This window comes from Bombus vancouverensis, chromosome 1 (assembly GCF_051014615.1).
Source record: "Bombus vancouverensis nearcticus chromosome 1, iyBomVanc1_principal, whole genome shotgun sequence".
NCBI lineage: Eukaryota > Metazoa > Arthropoda > Insecta > Hymenoptera > Apidae > Bombus > Bombus vancouverensis.
This window is the reverse complement of record NC_134911.1, coordinates 13,323,662-13,348,293: the sequence shown is the minus strand read 5'-3', so window position 1 is coordinate 13,348,293 and position 24,632 is coordinate 13,323,662. Positions and strand designations below refer to the sequence as shown.

Sequence of the window (24,632 nt, the reverse complement as noted above, 5' to 3'; positions counted from 1 at the left end):
CGCGAGATTGGGTTAAAATTAATTTAGCTGTGAGACTGCAATGTGGAAAGCTAATATAAAGCATTAACGAAGTGTAGTGGATTCTGTTCCATGGTTTTAATATCCTAGTTGTTCTAAAAATTTATGGATATTATTTTTTAATATATTAACGTGTACGATGGATATGATTTTTTTAATAAAAAAATATTTCAACGTATCAATCGTGTGGTACATGAGAACCATTGAAAGAATTTTTAGTTTTGAAAATTTTTGGATATTTTAAACAAATAATTAACACACTTGTTGAATTCTTCTATTTTTGATTTCAATTCAGTCGCTATTGATTTACGTAGGAAAGTTTTGAGTTCCATAGTTGCTACATTAAATAATGGTTAATAGAAGCAGAGTACCTCGTAATTTAATGCATCGAGTTCAAAGTTTTTGTCTGCTAAAAGTAAGCGATTTTATGGTAGTTCCGCGGTGGTCTTGCTAACGTTTCATCCCTTCGATATTTGTTAGTGCGCGGTGCAATTTAACAGCGGGGAAAACTCGAAATGAGTGGCTCCACGTTGCGGTGCATTATCGAGTTTGCGTTTGACTAAAATTACATAAAATCGACGGTGGGCTATAGCCATTGGTCGTGATGATAAACGCAACACCTACCACGATATGCAAGCACACAACGTCCGAATTAAATTGCGGGTTAATGATCGATGGATTATTACAGAGTTCATAGTACTTAAAGACGAGGCTTGCACGAGCACAAATCATATACGAGCCTCGTCATTTACCAGGACCCTTTAATTCGTTTTAATCTTTATTCGCAGCTACAAAATTTTCATATATCCATGCATTCCTTCCTCGCTTATTTTCAAATGTTTAAAAGTCAAATGAAATTCCACAATGATTAATTCTCGTATAAAGCTTCATAAAGCTCAAGGAAAAGAATTCAACTTAACAACGAATACTGTTTCAAACCACTGTTTTTTGCCACATCGTGCCTGCATTGCTCAAATAGTTGACCAATTATTTCGTTTTCTGCTACCTTGCCGACGGTACTGTTTCTCAGAACGGTGTAAAATTACCCCGAGTACACTCGAACCAGTAGAATTAAAAATAAATTTCGCTCAGTTAATCCTAACTTTTAGTTCGCTATCAATTAATCACGCAAACTGCGATATATAACGAATAACCTTATATAATGCATCGAGTTAAACTCGTCTGCTAGTCGCGATTTCACTGCAAAATCACATATTTCCCTCTCATTTGAAGCCATCATTCAAAGCACAAGGGGATACATAAAAACTATCATAAACCATCTCAAAGAGAACACAGAGGATAAAACATTCTTATATCATAATAAAACGAACGTGTAACAGAAGAAAGATAGTGCTCGGTAAAAGAAAATGACCGAGAGAGAACTCCCCTAAAAAAGAAACGAAAGAGGAAAAATATAAAACGAGAGGAAGTGCTCGTTTGAAAGTTTCGAGGAACATGAAGCGGGAGCAGGGGCAGGACGCGGGATGGGGGGGGGGAGGTTTGAAACGCGCCCGGGGTAATTTCTTTCGTGCACGGCGGCCATCGTGTCTCTAACCTTGTCAAAATTCTTTTTTCCTTTCCGCTCACGGTATCGGCGGACAGGGATCACGGAGGTGCAGCCGGTTATTCCGCTGTTGCTGAGCACGGCGATCAATCTTGCCAGGCCAATTCCGCCGGTTCAAGAATATCCATCTAATCCGCCGCCCATACCGCCACCACCGGAAAAGTATTACGCCAGCACGGAGATCTGTAAGGTGAGTATCAAAAATGTACGGCAGACATGCGATCCGTGACGATTAGTCCTGGTCGCGGAGTAGTTTTGTGGGCTGACGGTGGGAGGGTATTAATGCGGGCCACTTGGCCTGAAACTGTGTCAAACACTGGTTCGTGACTCTGGGATCTTTCGTCGCCATCGTGGCAACTACTTGAATCGTTTCCCTTTCGCGGGCCTTGCCGCGAGCTTGTCCAATGAATCCTCCTAACGCCTCGTTGTTTTCATCAAGCACACATACATACACACGCGCGTGTATGGTCAGTTATGTATTTTACGTTTTATCTTGGTAGAGGCAATTAGCGTCCTGATTAATTTATTATATTTCATTCTTATTTTCTTTTTCTTCCAAATTTTTTCGTCCCTTTTCTTCGTCTTTCTCGCTTTTTTCTTCTTTTTTTTTTGTAAATTAGGGCGCTTAAAGTTCGCCGTACAGCGCCCAACGGCGCGTGCTAAAACGATTCGCGCAGGGTATAATGAAGCTTAATGGATGAAAAACAAGGCAACCAAAAAGAACTATCAATCATGACTAATGTGAGACTTGGGAAAGGAAACGTCTTACAAAAGCATACACTGATCACCGGCCGATAGCGTGAGGGCCTGTGATTATTGATTGTATAACGTGCATGTAGTAAACGAGTATTTTAATTTGTACTCTTATTTTTGGACTGACTACGTTTGCCCCAAATCCTTCGCGTGATTTTAACAGTGGAATACTATAGCGAGGTGTTGCTAATTCGCCATTCATTTTTGTTTCGGTTATTTGTGTGAGATGGTAGCTTTTTGTTATATCAGCTATGCGGAAGTCAATGTGATTAAACTTCATTAAAATTAATCGTTTGATTCGTGAATAATTAGACATTCATCGTTGTAGTCTGATTCTAGAATTGAAAATACTTGTTCAATACCATATTGGAAATGTTTGCTATATTATTTGTTTCCTATATAGAGCATACAGCATACAGCTAGCATTATATGTTAAATATAGCATTGCATGGCTATCCTTCTTGCGGTCCTGCAACTTTCTATATGTCCATATCGCTTTACTTTCAATCAACATAATAACAAAAATAAAATAAAAACAAGAATAAAAAAGAAACATTAATGATCCAAAAGGTGCAGCAGAAATAAAATTGTAAAAAGAGCTAACATTTATCATTATTAAGTTAACGAGTATAGACTCGTAATGCGATTAAAATGTATGAAAATACCGTAGATGCGAACCAAGAAGAAACTTTGAATTTTCTTCTAAAATATCTCTTCTTAGGTAACCCGATACTGATATCCATGGCATTACCACGTCTTGGTTTTTATTACAGAATTCCCTGCCACCGTTACCGCCGTCTCCGACACCGAGCACGCCGCCGCCAATGAGCGCGAAAGCCTCCAGTAGCATGACAAGCTACAGTCCCGAGGATATGCTTACGGAGGAGGAAGACGAGGTGCCCGAGTGCATCTTAGACTTCCCCCGGGAGAAACTCAACATCGTTGAAAACCTCGGCTGCGGATACTTCGGCGACGTTCACATTTGCGAGGTCGACAGGTTTCCTGGATACGACGAAGTTTTCCGGAACACTAGCAGCGACCTGGTGATCGTTAAGTCCCTGAGACCTGGTTCCTTGGATGCGCTTAGGTAAGGTTCTTGTATTATCGAGCATCGCGGAGTCGTCGAACCTCGCATCATCCGGAAATTTCACGATATTAAGCAAATAATTTCAAAAGTGTCGATAAGAATTATTTTCAGTTTGTTCATATTCGAAATATCAAGACGCGTGGTACAAACTCAAATATTTGCACGGGTATTGTGAAAATAATTGGCAGGAATTGTATATATTCTTCGTCGAAGAATGTTCGTGGTATAATCATTGTGAAAGTTTTGCTGATAATTTTGAAAAACATGAGGTTTCTTCAGATTTAAACTTTTGCGATAAGGTGATAAGTAGTTAGGCGATAGAAATATGGTTGGTTAGATGTTATTAAAATAATTGATAACGATTGTATATATGTATGTTTCGATGAAGAGAATTGATAGTATAGTACTTTCGAAAGTTCCATTTCAAATTCAAAATTTCACGACAGTCGAATGTTCGATCGGGTATTATCAAAATAATTGGTAGGAATTGATTGAGATATTTTTCATCGAAGGAGGGTTTCTGGTATAAATTGATTGTACGTATGAAAATTGGCAGAGAATTTCGGTATGACAGCCGGTGCAGAAGCATTGGCTTCGAAATGTATCCAGCTGCAGCGCAATAAATTGCCGTCGTGTCAATAGCAGAGTAATAATTGAGTAATAGTTTGTCGCGTGTGGCGCACGTAGAACGGTTGTTACAGCGCGTGAATGAAAACAACGTATCGGAGGCTGTTATTGACAAACAAGCGAACGATCCTATCCTCTGAACGCATTTACCTTTCTCTGGAATACAAAAAAAAAAAAAAAAGGAGAGAGAAGGAGAAAGGAATGAAATGAAACAGACACCCCATGTAGCGAATCCTATAAAACGAACAGGAAATTATTAAGAATATCTGTACGAAAGCAAATTATCGGTTCGCGTCTCGAGAATGAATAAACCTTTCAGTCCATGTTCGCTAAGTATTTTTTGTTACGATTTACCGTGGTAATTTCTTCACGCGCTTGTAAGCGAAACAGAAGAGGGCGTCGCATGGAAAATCGGGAATCGATAGCAGCTACGGCCATAATTAAATTAGCCGATAGAAATGAATCGAACAACACGTTATTGGAGTACTCGTTTATGTCGCTAAATACAGTGGCCGGAACTATTAAACGTCCGATATTTCACGCCAATCCAAAAATATGGAAAGTATAGCATAATCGGGAGAAAATTATCCCGCTCAATTATACACCGTTATTCTGATTCATTTACTATCCATCCCAGTCTCCTCTCTCTCGTATCAACCAAACGGGAGAGGAGATTTGCTGTGAAATATAGGGCACCGATAGAAAATTATCCCAATCGATTATATTTAGAGAGGCCGCGTTAATACGATAATTCGATAAACGTGGCGCAAAGTGATTTCGTACATAATGACGTGGCCCGTGTATTAAGTTGCTGCGACGCGATAATGCAGAGAAAGTGTTTAAACGGTCAGTGACTGACGCATAATCGAATAACTTGTCCACGCCGTTGTTACTTTTCGCGACGGTTTGGCCTTTAACGGTTCCTAAAACTGTCTGGATCGTTGCCTACGATTGACAATAGCTTGGTAATTTACAGTACAGAAGTTTCCCTTTGACCTGAACCTCTCTGACGACGCTGCTCGAACCACGAGGAAATTGTTTAAATCCGATCCTGTCTCGACCGTCCTTTTAATAATCGAGTTAAAACGTTTTTAATGCGCACAAAGTAACATTGTGACTTCAAGTTTCTGGTTGTGAAGCTTCTTATTAAACAATTCTGAATATATAAGCTTATGAGGGAAAAGTAGAACGCGTGTTGTTTTGATTTCATTCAAGTTTTTGTTAATAATATACTGCATATGAAATGTAATGTATACACTCTGCCAGGTACATATTAATTTTTAATCATAATCATTCAACGCATTCGTAATTGATCAAATTTTTATTAACTGCAGTGATATATGCCAAGAACTAATTTTCAGAATTTCAATTTTGAGATATCTACAGAAATTAAATCTGCCTTTATTAGAATTTTATGATCACCTAATAAAAGAATAATTAATAACAGGGTCATTTTAATTATTTTTGAAACACCAAGCAATACGCATAAACAATATACAGCCATCTTAAGGATATCATAATTCTGAGGTGTATTAATACAATGGAGTAATGAATTATTGACTGTTTATGTATATTTAAATTAAATGTCTTGTAATTTCTATATAGATAGAAAATTATTTATATATATAGAGCTTGAAACAAATTTGAAAGAAGAAATATGTATATAACTAACAAGCTAAGAGTCGATCGATTTAGGGATTGGAAGGCAAAGAAGTAGGATCGGAGGTACACGATAAAGCGTGTCCCGGCAAGGAACACGCGCTGCGTTATCGCTGGCGCAGCGAAAGGATGATCCGGGTAGACAGGATCGGGGATTACAGAGCTCGGCAACGGAACGTTCGCGGAACGTGTATTGTTGTCGAACGGCCTCTTAACGGGGCACCGGAAGTACAATCGTACTGGTTTATTCCTTTTTCGCGCGACAGACCGCCCGATATCCACGCCAGCACAAGAAACGGTAGAATCCTCCCGATAAAAGCGACAAGAAAGAAACCTGTGACGTCTTCTATTGCCTGATATCTTCGATTGGATTTGTTATATCTTCTTTAAAAGATCAGGCAATTTCATTTTCCAGCAAAAAGAAACATTTAAGATAAGCCGTGTTTTCATTGAAACTTTCCGTTTCTCTAAACAGTTCTAAGATATTCTTCACCGTCTTTCATCGTTTCAAACTTTAATTAGAAAAATTCGGTGTGAATTTTCGAAAAACTACGATCCAGCATACGTCACTCGACGAGAAAGTTTCGATTCGCTTCCCTACTACTGAAAAGTTCTTCTCTGACCCCCAGAGAGACGCATTTTCCGGTTTGCGAGTTGACCTGCCATGGCGTTAACCGTGCAACTTCTTTGTCGCTTGAAATTAGCCAAAATAGTGAAATTTATTAATTAAAAGCCAGTGGGACGGGCCGACGTCGAGTTTCCACCGGTTAACGGCCGCCACAATTACTGCCTGAGGAAACCGGCGGAATTCGTTGAAACCAACGCTGCAACTTTACGCCTGACATCGTATAAATGCAGCCGCTTCTCGAATAACAACGCGTCCTTACGCAAATAACATACGAATCCATGAAATCGATCTTCGTGCGCTGTTGTTCGTCCTACGACCGAGCCTGCTTCCGACGTTGTTACGTTCAGAAACATAGCCCTTATCGAGATCCTAAATATTAGACAGCTGAAACACAAGCAGCAAGCTCTGTTAAACATGAAACTTGCGAGTGTTCTCGAAACGATAATCTCAACAGTAGCCGTTATCCCTGGGCCCGTGTTACGTAGCTACAATCCCTCTTCTATTCTTGCCGTTGTTTTCCCATCGCTCGTCCCTTTTCGTCGCTCCAAATATATAGAACGAAAAAGAGAAAGATAGAGAAAAAGGAAGAGCTTACGGGTACAACGACGCGATACTCGCAGATAGAGTGCTCACATTATTTCCAGTATATCCGCCAGTATTCAATAGCCGTCTGGTTGGTAGGGCAGCCGACTATAAAGATATTACTTCCGAGTGTCCCATGTATTTTCCAGGATAGAATTTCAACAGGAAGCAAAAAGACTGGCACGGCTGGCCGATCGGAATGTCGCGCGGCTACTCGGCGCCAGCCTCGAAGACGATCCCATGTGCATCGTATCGGAAAATGGCGAGTACGGGGATTTGAATCAATATCTGCAGAGCCACATCGCTGAAACGTCTACTGTGCACACTGCTAAGACCCTCAGGTATAATTAATTACGATGTCTCGTCGGAGAAATGGTACTTATTAAGGATGGGGCAGGATACACTGTAAAGATCGCTATTAGAGTCTTAAAAATGCTATTTGCTTGTATTTTTATTTAGTTTTATACGTCAGTAAGATATTGGTACGGTGAATATCAAAGGATTATAAAGTATCGACACGATGAATATCAAAAGATTATAAAGAGCCTTGTGAAGTATTTCGTTTTCAGTATGATTCTACGATGTGCTTGATATTAAAACCGAAGAAACTTTTATCTAGGATATACGATTACTTTAATTTCGTATGAGTTTATTTGCTGTCAAAGAATTATTTTATGAATGGCTTTATTTCGTTGATTTTTTAGCCATCAATTCGCAACAGCCTGTATAATATAAACTAACTTGACTTGAAAGGCAAGAGGCACAGTGACCTTTAAATATTCAACATATCTTAGAATATGAAAAACTACTGGACAGACCATTTTAACTAACGGGAACACGTTATTTAACTACTAATGTAAGAGAAATAGTAAAACGTATCCAGCGAACTTCGGATAACGTTTTTTCCTTAATTACGACAAACTAAAGCATGCTGTTAAAATGAGGTATCGATTGCTATTGGCACTATCGACACATTGCTGGCGACAAAATGGTGTTCCATTTAACGAGAGAGTTGAGACGCGCAATGAGACCAACCTTTTTCATCTTTTTAGCCCCGCACGCGTATGCACGTCAGTTCGAATGGCGTTGGAGTTGCGCGTGGAAACGCGACGTATCCGCGGATCGTTTGGAAAGTGCTCGAAATACGAGAAATCGGCTGAAAATGAGAGGCGAACGACAGAGAAGATCATCGGTGCTCGTGACAGCTGTCGGCGCACCGTGTTTTTCCCGTGCGTTCGTTTCCGGTGGCCACTGCAAGAGAAACGACCGATAGAGCTCGTTCACTCTTTGTCTTCGTCCAGTGCGGGGAACCGTATCGATCTACAACCAGCTGGAAATTTGCGTACCGAACGACTCCCTGACAAATATTTCGCCACCGATAAAACGAAATAACTCGTCCGCAGTCTGATGCATTCGTACATCACGTGATTTCTAACGAGATAAACGTTTCTGGAAAGTCGGAAAGGAAGGATAAAAAGCACGCGTTGCATCGGTTCGAATCGGCATACGTTCGACGAGTCGTGCTTCCATTTACGCGTGCCGTACGATGAAAGAAAATAAATCGCGCGCGCGAGGAAGTGAACCGAAAACAGAATTCACGCACGTTGCACGACCAAACATATACTCGTCTCTGTCGTTGTACGTTCTTGCTGGTTAGAAACTCGTCGCTATGATGACCGAGAATAATGACGCTACTAAGGATCGATAGTTTTGTGAGAATTTTTATTCGACTATCTTTGGTTGAAATGGTAGGTATAAAGTAGAATGTAAGACAACTGAAACTAAAGAACAAGTATCATTTAACAACTAACTCAGATACACATCTTTTACTCTTCTATTTTTCTATTTCTTTTACCTCTTCCACCAAACTCTTGGGTGTGCTTACATTCTTTCGTATAAATCCTAATTTCATCCTCTTCCTATATTACTATTCTTGTAATTAAAGCGTCCTCTTCAGTATTTTTCCATTTTCGCCTTTTAGGAAAAGTTATATTATACATGCTGTTTCAAAATAATGACAAGTATGTATTGTAATTTGGATGAAAAAGGACAAGGTCGATACAGAGAAAATGATAGAACTTCGGTTTTGTCAGCTTTAAAATGGGACAGAAGAACATTTTAACTAAAAAGGGGAGAAAAAAGAAAAACAAATAGGAAAGAAAGAAAGAAGGATAGAAAAGGGGCAAACGTTAAGAACGTTCCACTCGTATACAATACTCGCCTTGAATAGGAAATAACACTAAAAAGGGGAAAGACCAACAAAAAGAGCACCAAATTTATATCTACGAATGCAGAAGGGAATGCGGTCGATCTGGCCAGCTTTTGTCGTTAATGCAAATGGTGGACGCGCGTTCGTCTGTGCTTCGAAAGCGTCGTCATTTGCGGTATTGCGAGCCGATACCAACGAGTCGCTTTTGTGTACGGAACGAACGTTTAAACGTGTAGACTACCACGTACACGAAGGCAGAATTTCACTCCGCGAAACTTCTGAACGTAACCGTCTCGTTCTTCGTGTTGCAGTTTCGGCACGTTGGTTTACATGGCCACGCAAATAGCATCCGGCATGAAACACCTCGAGGAAATGGACTTCGTGCATCGGGATCTCGCCACAAGGTAACGACAGACAGTTTCTCATAGATTACTTTAAGCCGAACTTTGTCGATCAGTCATTCCCACGTTCGATGGTACAGCCACGTTGCTGTTTCGCCACATGAACGCAAACGCGTTTTCTCCGTCGACGGTTCGTTCGACCACGGAACGCTACTTTTGTTTGGGCATCCGGTCGATCGCGCATGCTGTTCGAACTGTAACTTCTCTGCTTTGGTATTTCTAGCAAAATTGTCGCTACAGTTTTGTCACATGTTTCGGGGAATGGTATAACGATCGATGGGAAATGTAGCGTGTAACTGTTAATGCACTGGGCGTTCGAGACACTTATATTGTTGTGCTGGTTAATGAGCTTCCACTAAGTGTAATTGCTTTTGTAGGTTTCTATTTTAATTATTTTCGAGTAAATGAATTTTAAATCCATTAATATCTGTATGGTAATGTAACGTTAGGAAAATATAGGGAGGGGAAGGAATAGAAGAGGAAACGTTTTATCTAAGAATCTATTAGAAAAGTCATCGATGAAACTAAATACCCAGAAATGATAAAGTTCTTAGGAATAAAAGCGTCGAGAACGGAAATAGTAACGTCTTATTTTACGGTATACTCCATTGAACTGTTACATTTTTCTTGCAAAATCAGGCAAAAATTGAAGTGTGGACTTGTTAATGAGATCTTCACCTAAGAGTCGCGTGTCTTACGATTAGATACCAGAATACTATAGAAGAGGCCAAATCATAGAAACGTATATTGTGATGATATGTTACGAAATACAGTGATTAGCGATGATTTCCATAGAAATTTTGCCGCAGTATAAGAGAACTCTTCTACACGAATAAAAATAGCCTTCCAACAACCAATATAGAGCAACAACTGCATCGTTATTTAAAAAAAAACAATTTTTATCATGAACGAAGATTCAAGATGAACATGTATTCTACCAAAAGAAGAATCTTTATTGTATAAGTTACAACGAATAGTCTTATAGACTATAACAAATTGGATAATTACCATATACTTTAATTAACGTTAATAAACATATCCAATTTTCTTTCAACGCTGCCGAAGCGTTGGCAGCATTACGTCGCTACTTCCGAGTCGCATTATAAGGACTAAATTCCCTGGTTACAACGTCGCCAATTCCTAACCAAGGTTCTCAAGCTTCGTCGATGTGGAAATTACCTGGTTCCAGTTGTGCTGGCAGATCTATGGGACATTCTGCGTGGCAGAACCGTTAAAAGGGAACGAGTGGACCGGAGGATGGCTGGGTCACGTGTTCGAATTATTAACTCTAATCATAAACTTTAATTACAATGGCCCGCGGCGCGGCCGTCGCATAAACGCGAAACGCGCGCGCGGCCTGTGGCGGATGAAATTAATTGCCAGTTGATTTATAGAAACGAGTTCTGAGCAGCGAGAACACACTGGGTAAGCGACTAACTAATGAAAAAAATCATATACAGAAAAAATATATTTTTCTGTATTTTGTTAATTCTTTGCGCTCTCGTTAGAATTTTTTACTAAAATAAAGTCTCGTGTTCACTAAACGATTCACTAAATGGTCAACGTTTGCTTTGATATAAACGATACGCTGCAACGTGTTTAAAATTTTCTTTTAATTCTGTTTACAAAATGACGCTTATTACTCTTCTGTGGCATACCCATATGTGTACGTACATTCAGTTTCTCTTTGATTCCAAATTAAACAATTATTCCAGAAGATATACGAGAGAGAAAATCGTCGTAAATAAATATTTCACGGTGTACAAAAACCTTTCACCAATAATTAATCTTAACGCTCGATAGTAACATATGCGTTCATTATGTTTCTCAATAAAAGCAAAAATTAATTACCTCAAATAAATTCGTTTGCGAAGAAATTAATGTTGATAGCACAGGTCGTTTGCGATTAATCGAAAATCAACCTCCCTGATGTGACTCCACGTTGCGACTCGATTAAAAATGAAGAATATTTCGTCAAATAATCATTGTAGTATGAAAAGATTAATTAGAAAGCTTGTAGCGAAACGCTGAAACGGTCGTTACGGTGTTAAACCATGGCGTGAAAAGATATCCTTGGGAATGCGGTGAAAGCTCGAGGATTGCGGCTATTCCGTGTTACAAGCGAACTGAATGCCGCCTCAGTAGCTGCTACTAAACCTCTTCTGTGCTCGATTCGTCGCGGTAAGCGGCCAGTTCCGTGTAGAAATCGGCGTGAAACTTTGAACGATCGTCGCGTTCGACAGAATCACGCTTCCGGTAGAAGCGAGCTGTTTAAAAGCGACGTCCCTCTTGAAAACGATCCTCTAGAGTGCATCGTCGCTCAGCCGAGGCTTAAGAACGCGCGACAGACCGACTCGAAAGATTACCTTGAATTTTCGTTCCGATGAAAATGGTTTTACCTCGAGCCTCAAGTTATCATTCCAGCTTTCCACTCGCTTTAACCCCCCTTTCTCCCTTTTCTGTTATCGGAAACGCTAATTAGCCCTTAAGTAATTAGTAAAATAAAAAAAGGAAGATATATAAGAAAGAAACGAATAGAGTAGAACGATGAGTGACTGTCATCGGTGAAGGGAGGTATGTTGAATCGGAAGGAATTGTTAAGCGGATAACAATGAATTATGGTCCGTAATTAGTGGATAATGACACATGGTACAAAGTTCCGTTCACATCGTTGATTCAGTGCGTGTCACAAGGGAAAACATTCTCATTAGTGGTTTCTTGTTAAATTTAATGGTTGCCAGAAGCTACCCGTGCTTTTGGTTTATTTACATAGCGGTTTGTATTTCGTGTACCTGGCTGGTATCAGAAATATTTAGTGATTTTATGTCTAGCTTACTTGGATAAATTATTTTGTCGGGAATGACACAACGTATGGAGAAGAAAGTAGCAATGTTTAAATAATTGAACGAACGTCAAATGCTTCCTAAAAAAGGGTCCTCCATGAGACAAAACGATGAATTATATAAATTTCACTGGAAGCTTTAATTTTAGCGTTCCAATACTAGCTATGTTTCAGTTGATAATTATAATGGCTCCCAAAGAACTTCGTTCTTTTTATACTTACAAAAATAGACCGGAATATTTGACTAGAAAAGTACACATGATATCTATACGTAGATATATTGACTATGGATCTATAGACTCTTTTTTCAAAAAGTTCTACAATTGTTATTCAAATATGTTCTCGAAACGTAAACTCATACAAGAGAAAAATTACACCCAAAATATAAACTTCCATTTTCTCTGTCGAGATGGATCAAGTCACTGGTCAAACACATATGGATCGTGCGAAAACCATATTCTTCTTTTGGATCGCGTTGATCCAGCCCCGAGATCGTAAACAATCTTCGAAGCGCGATTCACAGCAATACATTCGTGTACGTGTTCGAGTATCGGGATAGGAGAGACTGGAATAATCCACTCGGCCTCGAAGACGGATTATCTCTTGAAGTCTACTGTATTTTCACGTAGCGGGGTGGTTTTGTCGCAGATAAAGAGCGTTGGCTCGAATAGGAAGTCTAGAGGAACGCTATGGTCGATTGAGAAAGCAAAAGAACGAATAGCTGGGAAATAAAACGGGCCACTTTTTCGCCCAGCGAATATTTAAAATCCTGAATATTGAAAAAGTTAGCACCACTAATGTGGGTCAGCTGAAAACCATCAGCGGCTGTAGCCACTAGCGTGCCAGCTGTTGTAATAGAAAAAAATGGCGAACTAGAAACTGGAAAGAAAGTGGAATATACGATGGATCGGTTTATTGGTGTGTTACAGAAATTGTTTGGTGAGTCGTGGTTACACGGTGAAAGTATCTGACCTAGGTTCCGGAAGAAACGCCTACGCAGCCGACTACTTCCGGGTCGAAGGGCGACCACTTCTACCGATTCGATGGATGGCCTGGGAATCTATGCTGATGGTAAGTCGTTAATTACCAGTTAATCCGCATCATAGGGAAATGATTGGTCCCAGTATTGGATTTGTAGCAAAGGTACTCACCCATAGTTTTGTACTTTGATTGGTCAGATTGACGGATCAGGTTTTTTCTGTTTCATTTTCAAAGTTAGAGATTTATTTATGTTCGAGAATAATTGTGTTAGTCTATCTGACAGCACTACGCGTGACAGACAGTTGATACGATGTTTGTCAATGTATTTGATCAATTGACTCAACGGTGGACAGTTGCAGTACGTTCTAATTAAGTCGATTTATCCTTCGCTACTTTTTTCCGGTTGCTTCCTAAATCAAATATCGACGCAATAAATCGTGGGTTCTCTATGTATCCTTCTCTGTATAATTCCGTAATTCCGAAAATGCTTTCAATAGCTCACGGTTACGAGAGGGAAAACGAATCAAGTTTGATCGTGACAGACGCCACACAGCAAATTGTAAACGATTTTTGTCGCCGAAGCATGGGAGGAAAAAATAAAGCGAACGCGATCGAGTGGTTTTATTTCGTGCCGCCTCGGTCAGTGATATTTAAATGGACTATAGCTACGCATCCGCGCGATGAAACTCGGTTTGGCTTTCGCGAATACCCTCTCCTGGTTGTTTTCGCTCTCTTCCCTGCGTTGAAATCAAAGCCTCGCACGTTCCATGCTTCGGCCGATGAAAGTTCCAATTTTTTTCTCCATTCTTTTATTTTTTCTGTCTTTTTTTTTTGTGGCTATTTTTGTTGCGCTAATATTTGCCTTAAAGATTCGTACGATCCCCGTTGCGGCGTGTTGAAACAACAGTGATTACCGTTTAATGGCGGCTTCTGTACGTGCTTCGACCCATTTCGACTTCGAATCTGCCTCGATCCAGCGGGATCTGTTTTAACCCTCCTTCTTGTTCAGAAACCTATCCAGCCTGATCCATGCGGATCGGAGGAACTCGAAGTGGATTCAAGCAGTCGAAGCGGGTTCGGGAGCTGCTAGATTAGGTCACATTACGGAGCTAATAACCTAGAACGTTCGCATTTTAATGGTACTTTGATAGTTTTATTGTTTAACAGTATAATTTCATCGAATATTCGTTGGTATGAGAAATTCGAAGTATCGACTAGGAAATATTTAGGGAAATTAAAAAATTAAAGAATTAAAAAACCGATGTATCGTCATACGCGAAAATGAAGATCTTTGTTATATTTATTACTATATCTCTTTTTGTCTGGGTTCCCATTTTTTCCTCTGTGCTTATATTGTAAGCAATAACAAATATTTGTACCCTGACATAAAGGGAAAAGTTTCCTAACGTTGAAAGTATGCGTGATATTTTTGAAGCGTACCCAAACCGCCGCGGTGCACAGTTTGCGGTTAGCACGCTCGATAAAAGAAGCAGGGTAAACATCAACGTCTAGTTTGCGGTGGTCGAGCTTTTTGACTTAATTTTTGATGCGCAGCGTAATAACGGCCTGCGCATTTTTTCCAACTACTATACCGATGTTTCTTTTTACTCCACGTTTTTAACCAGAGGATGAACAACTATTAGGCTGTCCATGATAAATATCATATTCAAGATGTGATAAGAATGTTCTATTGAAAAAGAAATCTTTAATCGAAGAATAAGCTTTACAAAGAAAAATAATCCGAAAGTCGTTTTTGTATGTTACATTTTCGAGAGATAAAGTATTGCTGCTTAAAGAAAATTACCACTTACTGGCGCATTATAATACAATCATCTACTTGAGAGTGTAATAGATATAAAATATAATAGACTACAGCTTTCTGAACAAAACAATAGAAAAACGAAAATAATTTTTAAATGTTTTATGATTTTAAGATGTTACAAACGTGTACGTCACAGATATTTCATATCTATGTACCCAATGTCCCATACGTATGCGTCATCAATTCTAATCGAAGAAATTTGTCTTTCGATTTCTTTCAATAAAAGGCTTTTCTCAAGCCTTTTATCTGTTTTATAAATGAGAACATTTTGTAAAATTAAGTCAATGTTTGATATCCAAACATCTGAGTTCATGAAAGAAACGTGACAATTTCGTTCGAACGCGAGGCCGTATACGTTTTTCTCTTAATTTATTCGTCATACTATCGAACGACCGTTGTTCAAAAGTAATACAAGCCGGTTAGCATTCATGGACAGGCACGCTGGGAATGAAGTCGCGAAAATACGTTATTCCGCGTAGCGACGCGCGGTTACGGTGAATTTATTGGCAGCGAACGGTATGCCAGTATATCAGTGTAACGAACGGTAGCGTTCGCGCTTTCGCCCAAGCCCGACGTATTTTATTCTCGTGTATCCTGTTTTTAATTTCTCGTTTGTAGCCGTCGATATCGAACTGTCGATCCGCGAAACCGCGAAGCATCAGCCCGATAGAGCTGTCTGCGGTCGCGTGGCATTAACGAATCGGGCTTATTCGCTGTTTTCCCGGGCCTCGTGTCATCGTGAAACCGTCGTAAAAGTCCTGGCCAGAAAACGCGTTTCACCAATTCGTTTTCGATGTCCAACGAATATGTATTTCCTGCTTAACCAACGATTGGAACACGTTCGTTTCATTCGTCGGTTTCCCGTCAAAATTCTGAACGATTTCGTGATCGTTTGTTGGATTGATGGAGGGGTCGTAAAGGGGAGGATGTCGATGTTTACCCTTGGAGAATCTCTGAAAATTCGTATCGTTCTCAAGTGACTAGGGGTGCGTGATTCTTCTGGTGGCAGTTTTTGGGCGTTTCGCAAAGGCAGAAGCAAAGACTCGTGTTGGAGCGACAAGTGGAATAAGCACGTTCGTGATCAGACACACGATGAGCCGCTCGCTCTCTGTCTTACAGAGGTAATTGGGATCAGGAATATTTGGGGAGACGCGAGTTTCGTGTTAATTGGATGCATCGCAGCTGTAACTGCTAATGTTAGTTTCTCTATAATGACAAGCCTCCGTGCTTTAATTAAATGATAGCGGGTAACGTTAAACTTAATACGCCTTGATCTTTTTCTTGTTTTTAGCGTGTTACGTTATTTTTGCATGATAAGATATCATTTTAACCATTTTAAGAATTTATTCATTAGTACTGTAAGGTTTAATTGCGTAATTTTTGAGAAATAGTATTTATTCATTGTTAATTAAACAATCCTATTTAAATATATAGTGGCAACGATATAAATAGATAAATGTTTACTTGCAAATCTAACGAATTGTATTTTATGAAGGATAAATTCGCATATCTTGTACTTTGAAGCACTGTAAACGATGTATTTAAATTTCTATTTCGAACGATAATTACAAATCACAAGTTAATTTTGATAGAACTTTCCCTGGTTCCTCCCGTTACCTTGACGACTAAAATGTATATTTCAACTACCAGTAATTTATGGAATATATTCCAATAAGTTGAAAACCTGTAATAATTAAAATTCCAAATACACGAACAATACTGGTGACGGAACTATCAATCTAATATTAGTAAATGTAATTTACGGACGAAAACCTATCTGCAAGCCAAAATTCCAATAATTCTGATAGTAAGGACATTCATCTTGTAGATTCTATTCGTGAAAGTGGCTGAGATCGAAGCTTCGATCGACCCATCATCGCGGACCCATTAGCATCGGAAATCGCGTATGAATGAAATCCGTGCAGAAGCAAATTGATAGCTAAATGGTAATTCGACTAAATGGGAAACGAGCGGGCGATATAGTATTTTGCCGCTCGTTCACGTAGTCATTTCGAATTGACTGCGTCGTTAATGTTTCATTATTGCCATCGTTTATCCATCCTGCGCCATTGTACCCGTGTTAATGAAACGAGCCCATGGCCATGGTTCCGTGGCAATGCGCGCTCGCGTGCGTGCCAAATATCTCCCCAAGAATTATACGGAATTAGCGTCGATTTAATGATTTAACGTTCGACTTTATTAAGTTGAACGCCAGCGCGAACTAATGTCCCGCGATTGGCTCCCGTAAACTTTACGACATTCAACCTCGACTCTCTCTCGAATTGGCGACATTAAAGTTAATGCGTGGCAGTGCAGGGGAAACGCTCCTCCATTCGCTAAGAGTCTAGCGTTTCGAGTAAAAAGAATAGGTTAACCCAGAGAGGATAATACCTTTTAGAGCAAACACTATCGCGGTTAAACAATGACTCTCTTTAACCTTTCAGTGTAAAAAGAATATTCTTTTGGATTGTATGGAAATATCTTTTGTTATCAATTATTAGTGGTTTGACTGCGAATGTTTCGACGTTTATAGAAAATGTTATTTTGTATCCTTATTCGGATACTATTTCTGTGTGTTCCATTTCTTGAGTTCATAAAGATATAAATCTCCATAAACACGTGCAGTCTATTAATATATTATTGTTATTTTATTATTCTTTGTTATTCTTTAATTTATTATATGGTTATCTATTATTCTTTCATAAGGAAGATATAACGCTATAAGAAAGTTCTAAAATTAACGTCAGTTTCATTGAAAATAAATATGTTTACAGTTTCTGCAGTAAATAGATTATTACAGTACGTTTCGCCTATGCAACTTGAAGTATAAAGATGTTAGTACTGTATTCCTCTCTTGTTCGTCGTATACTTATTGATAAATATAATCGGGTTAATAATAATAAAATCGGGATAATAATATTATCCCGATAAAAATATTCGCCGACAGATTTTATTGTATGCAAGCTGTCGAGATAACGAAGCTTCGATGAAAAATTAAGCTCTTGTTGATTTGTCGGACAATTCGATTTTCATTTAAATTCTTAATTACTTTGCCGTAATGGCTAATTACGGAGTTGAATTAATTGGCGTAACGATTGCTTTAACGATCACGTTGAATTTATCATAACTTGCAACGTGCACGCGCGTCGGCTTAAGAGTCACAGGTTTCTGGTACATGCGTGTTCCGTAAACTTGTTCGTGGCACACTACAACGTAGGATAAGACAGAGTAGTACCATGAAATTACGTAACTAAAGCACTCAAGTTGGAGTAATTTCTCGTCAAGCAACGATACCACCTGCCGTGCTTACCACCCCGTAAATAGATTTCTACTTCGAATGGCATTTACAGGACAAGCCTGTCGAGAAAATCTCCCATGTTACGTTACAATATATTTTTTTCAGTTCCCTCAATGGATTACAGTCAGTTAAAAACGAAATCAATCTTTGTTCAATTTTGTTTTTCGAAAATCGGATTTCATTTTTCTTTTTTTTTTTTTTTGGTCACCATCGTTACGTCATTGTTTAGAGCGAAACTGTTCGTGTAATAGGATAAAATATATCCCAATTTTCGATACATTGTTTGGAAACACATTCGATTATCGCGTAAAAAAAAAACGATAATCCTTTGAGCGAATTTAGAATGATTTAAAATTTATAATCCCCTATTTTAATCACTATGGAGATTGATTCTATTTTTTGGATTACCTATATGTGATTATGATTATATAATTTTGAATGAATTCAGGGAAGACATACGTCGAAGAGCGACGTTTGGTCTTTCGCAGTGACACTTTGGGAAATTTTAACCTTCGCGAGGGAACAACCGTTCGAGGAGCTGTCTGATCATCGCATCGTCGAGAATGCGACTTATTTTTACCAAGAGGACGATAGAAGGGTAAGTACCTTTCGATGTTTTCCTCGCGTTATGTTAACATACGCAAACTAATGAATCTAGCGAGTATCTTCGATCTAAATGCCCTCTAAATCTTTTATCGTCATTTGTTCTCAACCTCTCGATTAACTTTCCTCCTCTGAACAATTATTTCTGTTTAAAAAATTGAAATTTATGGGTATGGTGTACCACAGACCTCAATTTCCAAACAATAACATTTTAACTATGATGTCGTTATGATACTAGAGATAAATCTAAAATAATTCCAAATTAGATGATCAGAAGATTGAAATTTATATTTAAAATTAAACTAGATTAAACTAAAGTAATTAAAGAAGTAATGAAAGGTAATCAAAGTAATCTTAAGTCAAAGTAAATAATTTAATTATTTAACTTGCAATTACTAATTTTTAGCTATTTAATTACTAATCTAAGTAAATTTGAAATGAGATTAATCTAGATCTCGAAATATTCTTTTGCTTGACAATAGATTCGATTGGACGAACAATATTTTTCGCAGATTATTCTACCATTACCAAAGAATTGTCCCAAGGACATCTACGAGCTGATGCGCGAGTGCTGGCATAGGAACGACGTGGACAGACCGAACTTCCGGGAAATCCACATGTTCCTCCAGCGGAAAAATCTCGGTTACAAGCACGTCGACTCGAACGACACCTGATACAGAGAACTAGAAGGCTGGAATCTTATCCGGCTTTCTATGATCGGCGAGCTGAACGGAAACTGGTGGAACTGTCCTTCGACGACCAAGATACACCAAGTCAGACCAAGTTAGTACACCAAGGTCAAAATCCATCTAGTTCGAAACGGCGAATTGTCAGGAACAAAGGTAAATGTCTGATGATGATCATGTGATTCGTGATCAATTCTTCATTTTTTTTTTTTTTTTTTTTTTTACTAATTATTCAAACAAATTTAAAGACTGTACGATTACACATAGTGAAAGCTTGATTCATACTACTTGATCACCTTTAAAATATCGATTCGTTATCAACATGTTCTGTCATTAATATTTACGGAATGGTCTAACTTTTATTATAAGAAAATCGTTATAATTTAAGAAAAAATATTTCTATATTTTTGTCAATTTTATTTGGTGAAGGAATATGAGACTATAATTATGCATATAACTACGTAAAGCACAATAAACGAATATTCTCACCTGCGTGAAATCATCTGGAGGATGGATCTCCAGCCGCGACATCCGATACGAAATGGAACGTTTCTAGCGCGGGCCAGTGGGCGGAAAGCACGTTCAATAAATCGCACACACGCCGTTCTGAAATTGATACTGTCAGCAAACAAGCTTATGACACCCGCCGCAACGGCACTCATGTCACGTTCAGAATACACGTGGCTCGGACTTTGGAAAATCGCGAAGATACAACAAACGTTTCCACCGTGGCGAATCATTTCCGGAAACTCTTCCACGTGCCTCTTGCCCGTATGTGTTTCTATCTGGCCGAGAAACACGATTTCTACCCTCTCGAACGCTCCCCGTAACCATTTCGTGTCTAGAAGTTACAAAAAGGAATAAAAGGGTCGCTCAAACTCCGAAACGTTGAACAGCGGGTCGTCGATTTTGATAAATCAGCAATAGCTTCTTACTGTCTTCGCCGTAACAATTCTTATCGTATTAAATAACCGAGGATACAATAATCGAACGATATTCTACCATATCGTGTATCGTATAACATAAATCGAAGACGAATCCCAACACTATAGACGACACTAGAAAACCTGTTCCTAGTTCGTTAACCGTATTTAAACACGAACCTGGTGGAAGCCAGGGTAAAAATCGACAGAAGAGAAAACACGGTTGAATGTACACGCGATCCTTCTTTCATAAGATTTCATTTAACGTCACCGACGAAAGAGGAGCCGGGGATTACGCGTGAATTTTTCTAGAGAATTTTTGTGGGCAGCTCCAGGCCATAAAATTATCGATCGTGTTCGATGGCAGACGATACTAAATACACGCAGAGATAATCTAAGTACATATATTAGTCCCTGGTTGGATTCGTCTAAGAGGAGAGAGGCTGAACGATGTAAAGAACGGGGTAAAAGGAATTCCTTGAGCCGCTGGCTTACGTTTAAGTTCCCTGAAACTACTAATAAGCTTAAGATGCGCTTAGCCGAAGTGCATAAATGTTTGACAATACCACTAGAGGTTGCAAGTATAAAGAAACAAAAAAAAGTTCATATATATATATAATATATAAATGAAAATAAATATAGCGTGTAAAGAGATGTTAAAGGGTTTAATCGATAGCGTAAAATTTATTAGTGAGCGTCGTTTTCAAGCAGCTTGCATTCCCCTCGGCGGTCGCGCGGCGTCGTTTCCCGCCATCGTTCGACCTATCGATTCGCGACGCTTGCTCGATGTCCCGAGGACCGAAACTAGCGATACCACGAGTCGAATGTGTCGTCGTTCTACAGACCAGGGAACGTATATGGGGTGAATAAGGGTGTGTATGAGAGAGAGTGAGAGAGAGAGAGAGAGAGAAGCTCGCGTGACCTGAAGTTACGTTTATAGGAAGGAATAGACACGGTCCATTTACCCGGTGGATATACTTTTGCTCGTCTTTTACAGCGAATTTTTGCCCCGTGATCGAGGGTACAGAATAGTTCGCACGAATAATCGTTCATCGATTTTGCGTTTTGTTGCCAATCACGTGACTTCTCGCTTCTTTTTTCTTCCATTCTCTATCGCGTGTTGAATACACGGCATATTCTGTGCCGCGCTTAAGAAAATTAATTTGCGAAGATCCTTGTAGTGTGTTTGATCGACTATTGTTGTTGCAGATGTAGATGCTTAATTTATCTTTAATAGAAATGGAACGACTCGTGAAAAGATATAAGGAAGGGAAATTATTGTTGTTATGACTTTTCTTTGCTTTGCTTTTTTTTAACAAGCAAAGATTTTTACGAAGAAAAACGTATTATGAAAATATAGGTATTTGTAACGAGTAAATGTTTATCGGGTACATGAATCGTGTTCAATGCGGAACAATGAGAAATTTATAATTGTTAGAACGAATTCGTAGGACAGAATACATAGCAGACGGTAATAAAGAGAGTAGGATAATAATAAAGAAACGAGGATGAATGGTGGAGAATGATGGCGTACAAGGGACGCTAGATCGCACGATAAATCGACGCGTTGTTCTGAAAATTTATAACGTTACTCAGCTAAAAACAGTCACTCTGGTGGTCTGTAAAATATAAATCGCCGTAGGAAATGTAAGTGATAAATGTGCACGCGACTGAAAGTGGTTCGATAAAGAGACCGTCGATCCAGCACTATTATTTGTTATCTTTCCATATGCAAAAGAAGCGCGATATATACGAAGAATAATACACAATAATTGTTATATTTTACGCTGCGCAGGTTCTTCAAACGTTTATTCAAACAGAAAGGTTACGACAAATATCGATAAATGGTCTTTCTATAGAGCTACACGACCGTCGCTGCCTGAAATTAAGCGAGAGTGGTTTCATTTTGAATATGAAAAAGTCTATGATATTGTCTATGACACGACGTTGGTACTTTATAATATAATCTAAAATTAAGGTCGACGACACTAAGTAAATACTGCCATTGTATTAGGGGAACCTGTATGCGAAATCTCGTACGAATCCTTTCCCTTCGACACGACGAGAAACGATCGAAATTTGCGTTCAATTCGTTGAAACGTCTGATCGAGAATAGCGTTACGATCTGAAGGAAAAAATAATTGAGTAACAATAAAGGGACGAAAAAGCGTGAAGAAATGAAAAGGAGAAGGAAATCGCGATCGATCGTACAGAACACGAGAGAGTCGCGTGGCTAAAAGGAATCGATGTACATATCCACTTTGATGAGCTTAACGAATTATTATCAGTGGGAAATTTTAATTCGACTTTGTGGATCGTCTTCTGTGCGATCGAACGAACGATATAGGCGACACGTGCGCACAGTGAAAACTTCCTACAAATTGAAAGAACAAAGATTATAAGAATTTTTCGCCCGGTCGCACGTATGTTTGGAAAAAATAGAACGAAGAAAAAAAAAAGGATAGAATTAGAGATCGAGTGAATTTCAACAGTTTCTTCTCTTTTTTCTTCAATTACCAACGCTGCCATTATCTTCTTCATTTCAGCCCGATCTTCTTTCATCGTTAATTCCTCGTTTATTCGAATTTATTTGAATTTATGACGCTTCCTATTCGATTTGCGTTCAATCAATAGAGCAGAGAAAAACCGGACTCCTTTCGCGCGATTAATTATCAAAATTGAAATTATCGATTATCCGATAGAGTGAATATTATTAATTAAGGATTGAATATCACGTATCATTGACATATCGTCCGTTTCGACGAGATAACGTTTATTCTGTCCGGGGAACAGGAAGAAATGCATATCAGCTTGAAAATGTTCGAATTCTGAATCGAACGGAAGTAACGTGACACGGTAACGAGAAGAATTTTCATTACTTTATTAATATTTCGAAATCCTACATATCTCTTTGTGATACTATTAGTTTAATCGTTTCTGTTTGTAGGAAGAATTTCTGTCGTATGAAAAAAAAAGGCTGAAAGAGCGAAAGTGTGAGAGAATGGTCGAGAGTATTACACAGAGAGAGATACACCTATAAATAAATATAAATATAAATATATATATATATATATCGAAAAAATCGTTGAAGATTAAGCGACGAAGAGAATTCATTGAATTAATCGTTTCCATTGTAGCGATATGATATCGTACGACATAGGAAGGAGATACTTTGTACAGTTTGTAATAACAAAATCTCGGATACGCAAATATGGCACGACCAGTATTCCATTGATAAAAAGAAAAAAAAAATAGAAGAAAAGGAGACACCGAAATCGTTCCATTAATTGTTCTCGCGGTGCGTTCTTATATTTCAAAAGCGACGGGGCCGGGACCACAGGCCGGTTTTAACGTTTCATCGTCGCTATGTTCGACTCCTTCGAGCATAAAATGTGGGACTCGACCATTCGCGTGCCAGCCTCGGCCATATAGTTTATCGCCTCCGTTTTTATTTCAACCGAGACATAACGCGGCGCGCGGTAAAAATTATTAGTGCACTCTGGAAGTGTACTATTTTGCTGTACTATTTTATTATGAAGTTCATTCCGTTTGTTGCTGCATCATGGAAGATCTAGGATTCATTCGAACACCCGTAACAATATCGCAAAATATTTGGATTTTTCATAGGCACTGAAAGAAATAAACCATGGGCCAAGAACTCGAAATTAATGTCTGTTCCAAAAGATCCAAAAAATTTAAAATATACATACAATTTAATATAAGTTATATTAATAAGCTCATAATTATATTTATACTTTAGACAGCCTTGTCCTCACGAAATCTATGGAGATAAAGAAAATAATCATTTGGATTAAAAATTTACATTATAAATTCAGCAAAATATTCCGTGTTGAATATAGTTGAAAAAATGGGAAATGAATTTTCATCTAGCTTTTTGTTTTACGATGAAAGTCCATTTGTCTGAACGGTTCGTATAATGAAAATTCAA

The 24,632-nt window shown here is 38.7% G+C and overlaps 1 protein-coding gene across 3 annotated transcripts in view; it reads left to right on the top strand.

Annotated features, from left to right (window-relative positions):
- Ddr (discoidin domain-containing receptor 2) overlaps positions 1-24,341 on the top strand; it is a 219,280-nt gene extending 194,939 nt beyond the window's left edge. For all 3 annotated transcript variants that reach the window (XM_033327399.2, XM_033327401.2, XM_076619821.1), the window contains 7 exons: positions 1,621-1,772; positions 3,109-3,422; positions 7,068-7,259; positions 9,439-9,531; positions 13,300-13,441; positions 18,920-19,069; positions 19,587-24,341. In XM_033327399.2, the coding sequence (XP_033183290.1) occupies positions 1,621-1,772; positions 3,109-3,422; positions 7,068-7,259; positions 9,439-9,531; positions 13,300-13,441; positions 18,920-19,069; positions 19,587-19,748 (1,205 nt within the window). In that variant the 3' untranslated portion in view covers positions 19,749-24,341. The remainder of the gene's footprint in view (positions 1-1,620; positions 1,773-3,108; positions 3,423-7,067; positions 7,260-9,438; positions 9,532-13,299; positions 13,442-18,919; positions 19,070-19,586) is intronic.
- The last annotated feature ends 291 nt before the right edge of the window (positions 24,342-24,632 follow it).